Raw genomic sequence first — 11,402 nt, 5'->3', positions numbered from 1 at the left:
TCTAACCTGATTAACTGAGAGAATGACATTACCATTCACTGAAATGAGAAATCCTACAGGAGGAGGGATTTGAGGGGAAATATCAGGAACTCAGTTCAGGACATGTCAGGTTTGAGATATTTATTAGACATTATAGTAGAGATGCTGAGTAAACAGTTATGAGTCAATTTCTGTGAAGAGGTCCTCAAGACTTCTTTTTTTTCTTCTTTTTTTAATTACACATGGTCCAAATTATAAAAATTGTTAAACTACAGAAACATTATAATTATAGAGACTTTTATATCATGAGTTTATTATTTTGCCCATATCCTGGATAAATGAAATAGTTTAATGACTATTTCTTCTCAATTTGCTGTTATAACATGTGCCTATGCTTTAAAAAAAAAAAGAGCAAAAACAGCAGCAACAAAAACATAAAGTGGGAATATCTGAGGGATAGCTTCAAACAGTGGTATATTTTACGGCTATGTAGAAAAAATATAATTTGGAACCTTTCTGATATCTTTATATCCTAATCTCTTTAGCCTAAAAGATAATTTCATTTATCTAGCTGTGCCAGGTCATAACTGAGGCATGCAGGATCTAGTTTCCTGACCAGGGATCAAACCCATGCCCCCCTGCATAGGGAGCATGGAGTTTTAACCACTGGATCGCCTGGGAAGTTGTCCCCAAAAATAATTTTTAGTAGTATAAATTCTGTCGCAAAGTACTATATGTCTATGTAAATATGTGTAATATTTGTGTTATTAGAAAAATTTCCCAAACTGATGGCTGACTCTATAAATTCTTTCATGTGGCCATTGAGATGGAACTAAAGATCAACTTACTAAATATTTTATTTTCTATTTTGATTAACTAAATAATGTTAAATAGATAACATTAACTCAGAAGTTTAAGGCACTATCAACATAACTTTTTCAAGTTGATTTAATGGAAGGTTCTGCTTCTTTTCTCATGCTCACTGTTAATGCATCCAAAAGCTTGTTGCTTTAAACTGAAATAACACAGAGATTTATTCTAAAGTTGAAGAAGAGCAAGTATTTTTTGAAGTGGCTTTTCATCCTTTGAATATTTTTCTTCTAATCTGAAAGCATTCAACTTTTACATTTTAAGAACAAGGTGGAGGGAGGATGGATTTCAATTTTAAATGTCTTCAACCATAGCTCTCAATGCAGACTCTCCAAACCTGGCCATGAAGACAAAAGCAAAAGAGCCAAAACATTATCTCCCTCCTATCCTCCAACTTTCTAATTCCAGAAACAAGAACTCATAAAACTAGGCCTAAGGAGGAAGGTGGTGTCTGTTTTTGTGTGCATATGTGTATTTGGGAAGGAAGTACTGAGGGAAGGAGTACTTGAATAATGATGCTAGTATGAGCAAATTTCAATTTGAGGAGGTGTAATCTTTCTCAAAATTTTAATAAGAAAAGCTCTATAGATCAAGCTATTAATAGTAATGGTGTGAAGTGAAGAAGTGTTAGTCCCTCAGTCGTGTCTGACTCTTTGCAACCCCATGGACTGCAGCCCACCAGGCTCTCTGTCTATGGAATTCCCTAGGCAAGAATACTGGAGTGGGTAGCCATTCCTTTCTCCAAGGGATCTTCCTGACCCATGGATTGAACCAGGTCTCCTGCATAGTAAGTGGATTCTTTACTGTCTGAGCCACTAGGGAAGCCCAGTAATGGTGTAGCAGCATAGAAATGGTATGTGCTAGGAGTTTATACTTATTATGTAGTTCAGAGTGTGAAAGAACTGTAGTGGTTGTAAGTTTATGCACCATTTACTAGAAAAAAATGAAAGCATATATAAAAGCTTCCTAAAATTAAGAATAAGACTGGGAGCATAAAAATTTGTCCTAGAGAAATTGATATGAGAATGGAATTCAGTATTCACACACAGCAACAAAGAATAGGGAAAAGGACCAAGGTCTGTGAAGACAAACTTTGATTGTGATGAGATCTGCCATGTATAAAATGAAATAAAAATCCAACATGGAACTTATAAAAATAATAAAAAGAAGGAGAAGGAAGATAAGGACCTGTGTAGAAAAAAAAGTTAAAGGAATATCTTCAACAGACTCAAAGGAGTAGGCATAATCCCAAAGATAATCTAATTCAAGATACAGAAAAAAAGAAAAAGTCAAAACATTCTAGTGACTAGCTATTGAGTATTTACTGTGTATCAGTACATTATTTTTCATTACTGAGAAGTTTCTACTAATATCAAAGCTATTATGAATCTATCACATGCATTAGCTCATTTAACATCACAATGATCCCATGAGATATTATTATCCCCTTTTTAGACTTTCCCAAGGTCATAAAGCTATTAAGCATTCAAAAGACATAGCTATTATGACCTGGTGTAGAAATTTATTCACTTGTACACGCAAATATTTTATGGGTACTTACAAGGGGCAGGTACTCTTAAGAAACCTGCCTTCAAGGGTCTTGCATTCTAGCAAGATATAAATTATGTGGTGAGTTCTGTGGGGAAAAATAAGAAATTAGAGCAGGATGTTGAAGTTACCAAGTACATGGTGGGGAATGAAAATTAATGAATAGAGCTGAATTTGAAATGGTATTTAGTGTGTCTGAGAACCTTGGCTTGTAGTAGGATAATTTAATCCAGTCACATTTATTTGTGAACTGATACATCAGTCTTCCTTTTTCTGATTTTATCCTTTCTTGACACTTCCTTTTTTCCTTACTTTTTGCTAAGTAGCCCACTTTATTGCTATTTCTCTGCTAAATGTTTTGAAAACTATTGCTCTACTAATGGTGACCTTTAAATTATATCTTTAAATTATACAAATCATATATTTTATCTGTGTATAAAAAGTAAGCTCATTAAGGCAGGTCTTATACATGTCTTTTTATACATTCTATTACTGAGCCTAATACAATAGCAGGAGTATCAAAATATGTTTGTTTTATAAATTAATTAATTGATAACTACATGATCATAATTCTGCTCTAGCCAAAGATAAGACTCTGGAGGGGAAAACAAAAACTAGAAAGTGAATTCAGAGAAAGGTGAAAAAATTGCTACAGAGGAGAGTGCTTTTATTTCAATCCTGACTAAAATAAAAAGTGAAAGTCACTCAGTCATGTCTGACTCTTTGAGACCCCATGGACTAATACTTGAGTGGGTAGCTGTTCCCTTCTACCAGGGGATCTTCCCAACACATGGATCAAACCCAAGTCTCCCACATTGCAGGTGGATTCTTTCCAGCTGAGCCATCAAGAAGCCCAAGAATACTGGATTGGGTAGCCTGTCCCTTCTCCGAAGATCTTCCTGATCCAGAAGTCGAGCCGCATTGCAGGTGGATTCTTTATCAACTGAGCTACCAGGGAAGCCCTTCAATCCTGACTAAGTGGTCTTGAAAAATTTACCCATCCTCTTTGTACCTCTGTTTTTTTCACTTTAAAAATAGGGAGAGTGGATTAGAACAGTTAGTTTGTGACATTTTTAGGAGTCATAGATTCTTTTCAGAAACCAATAAATACTACCAATGCTCTCCACAAACACTTTATATACATATATCATGAAAATAAGTTGACATATTTTATAAGACTATGAAAAGCCTTCATGTATATATTTATTAATATGCTATGAAAACATTAATGAAGTATTTTATAACATTTAAAGATAGATATACACATTGCTGCTGCTGCTGCTGCTGCTAAGTTGCTTCAGTCGTGTCCGACTCTGTGCAACCCTATAGACGGCAGCCCACCAGGCTTCCCCGTCCCTGGGATTCTCCAGGCAAGAACACTGGAGTGGGTTGCCCTTTCCTTCTCCAATGCATGAAAGCGAAAAGTGAAAGTGAAGTCGCTCAGTCGCGTCAGACCCTCAGCGACCCCATGGACTGCAGCCTACCAGGCTCCTCCGTCCATGGGGTTTTCCAGGCAAAAGTACTGGAGTGGGGTGCCATTGCCTTCTTCAAGATATACACATTAGATACACACATACACAAACTTCTAAGCTGGAAGAAAGCATTTATCCAAAGAAAGAAACAAAAGATTTATAGATGTGAAATGTTTTGAAATATTAAAGTCCAAAATCTTCTTTTAAGTTCTCAAAACATATTCATTTCAGATAGGGATGAAGTTGTTTAAGCTTGGCTTTTCTTGACAATCCAACCCTGATTGGTCGACCGCATGTCTTAAGAGGTAGTACTCTTGAAATTCCATATGAAAAACTGCTACCTAAAAATATAAGACAATAAAGGTACATAAGGGAGTAAAAATCACTCATAGTTTCTATGCTTAAAAATGATTCCTAACTTCTAAAATCACGATACTAACAACATTTACTGAGTCACTGAGCTAAGTGCTTTGAGTGCATTAGTTTACTTACTCTTATCTCCATTTTTTAAATGTGGAAAACTCAGCACAAAAATGATAAGTAACTTGCCCAACATAACATAACATAGCAATTAAATAAAATCAGCATTCCAGTCATGCAATCTGGCTTAACATCAACAAAACTATATAGAGTTTAAACTTAACATGATGTAGTGGCTGTAAAGACTATGTTATTTTTCCATTAGAAGTTATTAGACTATATCATTAATATGTACATGTGGCTTCTAATAGAGATTATTATAGATAATACAGCACAAATGTATTTCATCTTCATGTATCAATGGAGAGCTCTAATTTTGAAGTTTTATTTAACATGACACTAACATTTTGTAAAAAGTTCAAAACATCTGGCTACCTAATGCGAAGAACTCATTGGAAAAGACCCTGATGCTAGGGAAGATTGAAGGCGGAATGGAAAGGGGACGACAGAGGATGGGATGGTTGGATGGCATCACTGACTCAATGGACATGAGTTTGAGTAAACTCTGGGAGTCGGACACAACTAAGCAACTGAACTGAACGGAGAGCTGTGAGTTTCAGTTTTGTTTGGGGACTTACTGAGGAGTATACCCTCTGGATACAGCCTCTCAGATAGCTCTGAAGAACTGCTGTGGACAGTTTAGAGAGGAGGTGAGCATACATGTGATTTTGGAGAAGAGGTATATGCAACCAGACTCACATCTTGGTAGAAGCTTAGTGCCAGTTAGGAGGAACAGATATTTTAGTCAATTATTTCAGTGCTTTTCTAAGTATGGGAAGATGCAAGAAATTGGGTTCATACAATTTTCTCTTGAAAATATCTATCTGAAGACCTGTTCTGCCAGTTTTTCCAGAGCACAGAATTCCTAAACTCCTTTCAGACTATGCTAGAGATTAGCAAGTGCAGTGGTTAATGACTCACTCCTTGTAGAATCAGGTGACTCGTGATATTCTTTGGTTGACATATACATACACATTAAAATTAGAGAAGTATTGGTACTAAATGATATATAAAGCTCCTGGCATACTGGCTAGCTGCCATTTGACACACTCAAAGTATTTGCCTCCTCCATACCACAGAGAAAGGAGAGAGACAGAAAGGGAGATAGGATGTGCTAGAAATGTTGGTAGCAGAAACTTTAATTGGAGGCATCATGATGACAAGTGGGTGGGTATCAAAAACATTTCTGCACAATCAGAAGTCTTTCAATACCTTTAAAAATACCCTGCGTAAGTAGGGACCCAGAATTAGTCCATTTTTAGTCCATAATTAGTCCATTTTCCCCAGTACCTCCCAACTTTTCCCTTACACTATGGATTTTAACAAATCCCAGGTATATCATTCCATTTTTATGCACTTTGAAAGAGGCTTCACAATGATCCTAACATAGTATTAAGTAATTTTGGCTGACCTCTAACATTATTTTTCATATTTCTTGACAAGGAGGTATCTTTCCTCGTGAAGCCACAATAGAGTATTATGGGTTCAGATATTTCCAACAAATGTAACATTTCTTTCCCGATTGAGGCACATACTTTAATCTGTCTTAAATATCCATTTCATTAACACAATTATCATCAAGAGGACAATATGGGTTTGTGTTCTCTAATAATCTTCCTCTATCAGAGAATATGTTCCTAAACCCAATTTCTTCCTTTCTTCCTGTTCTAGAAGAAACAACCCCTATCCTTTTCAGGCTAATTCTACTACCCAGCTTTCGGTCTCATAGAGTATTGTTCCTTAAATTATTTCCTTTTTTCAGGGGAGAAAACCCACAGGCTTTTGATCTTCCAAGGACCTGGATTAATTTTTAAGAGTATTTCATTGAAAGCTAAGAAAAAAGAAACTATGCAGTTTTGAAGTGACTGAATAAAAGTGTCAGGGACAGCATTTTCTCCTAATGAGAAGCCAGGAGAAATGCTTTGAGAAGTGATGCAAGACTGAAGATATTTTGATAAATGTATTTCACCTACATCATTATTCTTTCTAGATCTAGTCTTGTATAAAACCAGCAATTTCAGATCAAATGAAAATGTAGTCATTTAGAAAATAATTCCCTAAAAAAAAAAAGAAAGAAAGAAAAGAATTCCCTAATTTCAATCCAACCCCTACCTCATCTTCATTGGTACTACAAGTTAGAACAGATGGTAGACTTAGTGTATTTTATTCTGATATTACAGACCTCTTAGGCAAAGAATAAGGTTAGCTGTTTAACTTTTCTTTAGTTTGATTCTTTTATAATCAAACATTTAAATGCCATAGTACTAAATTATGTTAATATATGTAAATGGTGCTAATTTCTTTCAAAATTACAATATAAAATGTCCATATAAACAGCCCTATAATATTTAAAGGATAGAAAACAATGATACTAAATTTATAATTGGGAGTAACACCAATGTAAATCTAACTTAGACAAATGCCTTTTTTGCTTTTGCTAATTAATGTTACATATATTAGATATACATACTAGATATATATAATACCTATCTTATCATATAGCGATTGCAAGACATCACTGAAAATATGTAAAGTTTTATAAAGTATATTTTCTAGTTACATTCTAAATGATTTTTTTCATTTTTAGCCAATTTTTACCTGTAGGAATTTGTATCAATAAATTTAATGTTTACAAAAGTATTACATTTTTGTATTTATTTTTTAACAACTTAGCATATTTTCCTTATGCTAAAAATACAAGAATGCAGTAATCATCTTATAAAGTATTAAAGAAAATAACCAAAACTCCTACCTGCCTTCAGTAGATAATTAAATTTTTCTTCCTTAAATTCATCAGAGAAAGAAGTTGGTCTTTCAGGTGAAGGATTTTCACAATCTGAAAATAAAGATCAATGTGTTATAACAAAAAGTAACTTTTTATATGAAGTGTCAATACTATAAACAAATTACTTTTTCAGAAATATTCCCTCCCATTCGTTCCTTATATATAATAGAAAAATAATAACATCAATAAATACTGTCTTACACCTTACTTTCTTTTTTGCCAAAATTATATATTTGGCCTACACAGAAAAAAAATGCCATATTTTATCTCAGAAAGTACATTTTAAAATCAATTTCATACCTTCCTTAGAAGTAGAATAAAGTAATTCTTCCTCTGGTGTTCTTAGGCAGCAATCATTAGGAACTTCCTGTTCACCATTTTTGGGTACTGTTTTCCACTTAAATAAACTTTGGTGTTTTTTATGCATATTAGGACTTGCTATCGTATCACCAAGCAAAGACGATGAACATAATTTGTTTTCTGTACCCATTTTCAAACCTTTTTTTATCTCCATTTTTACCTCCTCAACAGCATTGCTTTCTACAAAGTAATTTTCTTGCCTATTGTTGGTTTCCACAGTGCTTAGAATTTCATTTTCCTTACTAATTTCATGAAACATACGAAGTTCTTCAAGCACTAAATTAAATTTACTCTTCATTTCAAAATTGTTTGCTATTGTCAGAACGTCTGTTGATAAACACTTGGCAGTTAAGTCCTGAAAACATTCATTGTTCCCTACACTCAAATGAGTTTCAAACTGATGATTAAAACATTCTGAAGAGTCATTCTTTGGATGAAAATGCTTTGAATTAGCTAACTCACTTTCTTGACAAGTACTCTCATATTCATTTCTGTCAACTACATTACTTTGATTAACATATTTAGTCTCTTCCACATCCAATTTAGTCATTAATGAAACTGGTTGCACAATAAACATGTCATCCATTGAATAAAAACTATTTTTCTCTTCTTTTTCTGTCTTAATGTCTTCATGACCTTGGCAAAAGTTTGTTAAATTTTGTGTTGTGATTTTTCCTTCCTCCTTCAAAGTTAAGTTGTACTTTTTATCTTCAATTTCATTTATCAAGTTCCCAAAACCTAGCACCTGAGTTACAGTCATGGGATTGGTTTGTTCACTATGCTTTTTGTCATGGCTTGCCTGTATAGCCTGTTGCCTAGTATTGAAGAAATCTTTAAATATGTAGTTAAAATTAAAACTTTTATGCTTTTGCTTTTCTTCATCAATGTCATCAAAGTCCATTAAAAGAGGAATTTTTTCATATGTTTCAAAAATTGGAAAGTGTATGTTTTTACTTGTCATACTGAAGGAATTGGTAAGTTTTTTCTTAGGCTCTTCAAAAATTTGTTCACTTTTAAATAGCTTTCTTTTCTTTAACTTAGGTTTCATATTACTGTCTAAAAGTCTTGAAAAAGTTAAAATCCTGACTGAACATACAGTATGACTTTCCAATGTGATGTTTTTTGGATAATTCAAATACATTATCCATTTGAAAATGCATCCCTCTTCTAATTTAGAATCATTTTCAACTACTGTAAAAGAGACAAAGTCATTGAGCAAAGAAGTTATGCTGGTTTTCAATATAATATTTAGAGGGTCCAAAACATTGGTTTGTAAACATATGCTTGAAATATCATTATTTATACTGACATTCATAGTCTCAGTTATTAGATTTTGAACATCAATTTGCTTTTTACACTTCAAAATTCCATACCAGGTTAAGATATTATTATCTTTTTGATTTCCTGAAATACTTTCATGGAAATAAAAAATTTCTGTAATGAAACTTTCAAAATAACTGCTTAAATGAAAATCTTTTTGTGTGGTATAATATCTGAAGTATAGCATATTATCTTTTTCTCCTTTATCTTTTAAGCAAAAAATTTGCTTTAAAGCTTTTTGACTATCCAGTGTTTCTGTCATGAGAGGCTTTGCTTTTTCATCATGTGTTTTCATGACTTTCATATTGTGATAATTTCCTTTACTTAGATCTATTTCTAATAATTGTTGCAAATTCAGTATTTCTCCAGCTTTTTTCATATTTTCATATTTCACCTTGTAACTATCCATAGTCCAACTATTTTCCCTATTTTTTCTCAAAATATATATAATGTTACAGTCCCAGCTTTGCAGTTTTTCCAATCTGGTAAATATGTAGCTGTACAGGCATGTTTCTGTCTCCTTGCAATTTGCATTTTCTAGTTTTATAGTGAAATTCTTTGCGGAGTCTATTGCATCAAACTTGATACTACTGTGATTATAGTAGTGTAAACTGATCAAGTCTTTTTTTCTCACACAAACACTTTGGTTGCTGAGTGACTGGTGGTTACTTTCATAACACTCAGAAAAAATATTTTCTGCATCCACAATTTTTTTATCATTCTGTAACTTTTGCTTCTTAACATCAGGTCTATTTTGGGACCAATGAGTGTTTGTGAAATCCCTAACATATGCCTCATTTTTGTCATTTTTCTTCCCTATTTCCTTTAAATAGACAGAGGACATTTTGCTATTTAAATCAGTTGGAAACTCAGGGATACTTGTTGTACTCTTATCTCTAAAATAGCTAGGTTTGGCAATTTCCATGCCGCGCTGGTTTTGAGATTTTGGTATTTTTAGCGTAGATGCTGGAACGCTATTTTCTTTTTTATTTGATGGCATAACACTACCAGCTTTACATCTGTTCTTAATATCATGACATGTTGATTTGGTGTCCTTGTAAAAGGTAATATCTAAAAATGGATTTTCTGTCAGTTTTATGTCATTATTGTCTTCCTGACTATTGTCTCTCTCCTGAACTAAATATTGTCCATCCTCGTTTTTAATTACATGTACATCCTGTACAGAGGCGTGGGACAGCTGACCAGTCTCTATTTCAAATCTATCAGTGCAATGCACACTGAAAATCTCTCTGGCATACAGCCCTGGTTCACAAGACGTTCTAGAAGTCTTCACACCAGAAACAAAATTTTGTGAGGGTAGAGACCGCAAACAACTATTCATCTCAAATTTGCTATTTTGGCCTTCCGGATTATATATCTGTTTCCCACTTAAAGATTTCTTCACACACGAGCCTGTGGCGTTACCAAAAATCTCCTCAGTTGAAATCATGAGCGCTGTGAGGGGTCTGAGCGACAACTCCCAGACTTTTTCCACCTCAGACAAGCAAGGCACCAAAGGCAGCCTCCACTCCACCTCAGAAACACCACCGGTCTCCTCAAGACGGGGCCTCTTACTACGGGGTGGTAGGGAATCAGGGTCGTCAGCAGGTGGTAAAGGGGAGGCAGGCTCCCCGAGTTCGGAAACCTGCGGCGCGCGCTGCGTGAGTGACATGACAGCGAACTGAGGTATTCCGTCACAGGTTCCGGGCAGACTCGGGTCTCTGAGCCGGCCCGAGGCGGCTCTTAAGCAACACACCCCCTCCAGCCCCGCCTCGGTCACGCCCCTGACACGCCCCCAGGGCCACGCCCCCACCCACCCTGCTGCAGCGAGCCCCGCCCACATAGTCTCTACCTCAAAAAACACCAACCGCCTGTGACCGTTATTTTGTCTATTGTTAGCGCCCCTTGCTATTGTTACAATTGTAGCTGATCTAAACTTTTTCTTCCCTCTGGTAGAATTAAAGAGAAAAGTCAGAATCTTTTTTTTTTTAATTTGTGAACGGACACGGCTGTATTTTTAAAATTCTAAAATTCTGTTTTTTCTCAGAAGAACGTCTCCACAGTTTCTCTGGACTATCTTGTCCATTGAAACCGTGTAGCTCTGTAAACACCAGACCAAATCTCCCTATGTGTGGTAAAACTTCCTAAAGTGCTCTTAATGATGCCAATGGCGTTTACAATCATATTCCCACTTCAGTCTTGAAGTGTGTTTTGAGAGAAGGCAGGACTGGTACTTAACAATCTGAATATTTCAGGGAAAAAGTCGTGTGGAAATTATTATCCAGATAACTATTAATCTACACTTTAAGACTGTAGAAGATTTTCAATGCACTGTGGAGTTTTCTTCCCCAATGTTGTGATTTTTTTTTAAGTCGCTCAGTCGTGTCCGACTCTGCAACCCCGTGGACTGTAGCCCACCAGGCTCCTCCGTCCATGGGATTCTCCAGGCAAGAATACTGGAGTAGGTTGCCATTTCCTTCTCCGGGGAATCTTTCCGACCCAGGGATCTAACCCAGGTCTCCCGCATTGCGGGCAGACGCTTTAACCTCTGAGCCGCCAGGGAAGCCCTGTTGTGAATACAATTACTT

The 11,402-nt window shown here is 35.3% G+C and overlaps 1 protein-coding gene across 1 annotated transcript; it reads right to left on the bottom strand.

Annotated features, from left to right (window-relative positions):
* Nucleotides 1-3,665: 3,665 nt before the first annotated feature.
* Nucleotides 3,666-10,520, bottom strand: RAD51AP2 (RAD51 associated protein 2). The gene is given in 3 exon segments (XM_019969511.2): nucleotides 3,666-4,210; nucleotides 7,102-7,185; nucleotides 7,435-10,520. Coding segments are annotated over 3 exon segments (3,294 nt in total). The 5' UTR covers nucleotides 10,487-10,520; the 3' UTR covers nucleotides 3,666-4,052.
* Between the last annotated feature and the right edge of the window lie 882 nt (nucleotides 10,521-11,402).

The sequence above is a fragment of the Bos indicus genome, chromosome 11 (assembly GCF_029378745.1).
Source record: "Bos indicus isolate NIAB-ARS_2022 breed Sahiwal x Tharparkar chromosome 11, NIAB-ARS_B.indTharparkar_mat_pri_1.0, whole genome shotgun sequence".
In the NCBI taxonomy this organism is placed as follows: domain Eukaryota; kingdom Metazoa; phylum Chordata; class Mammalia; order Artiodactyla; family Bovidae; genus Bos; species Bos indicus.
Note: the sequence above shows the minus strand (reverse complement) of the source record. Positions and strands in the feature narration are given on the sequence as shown.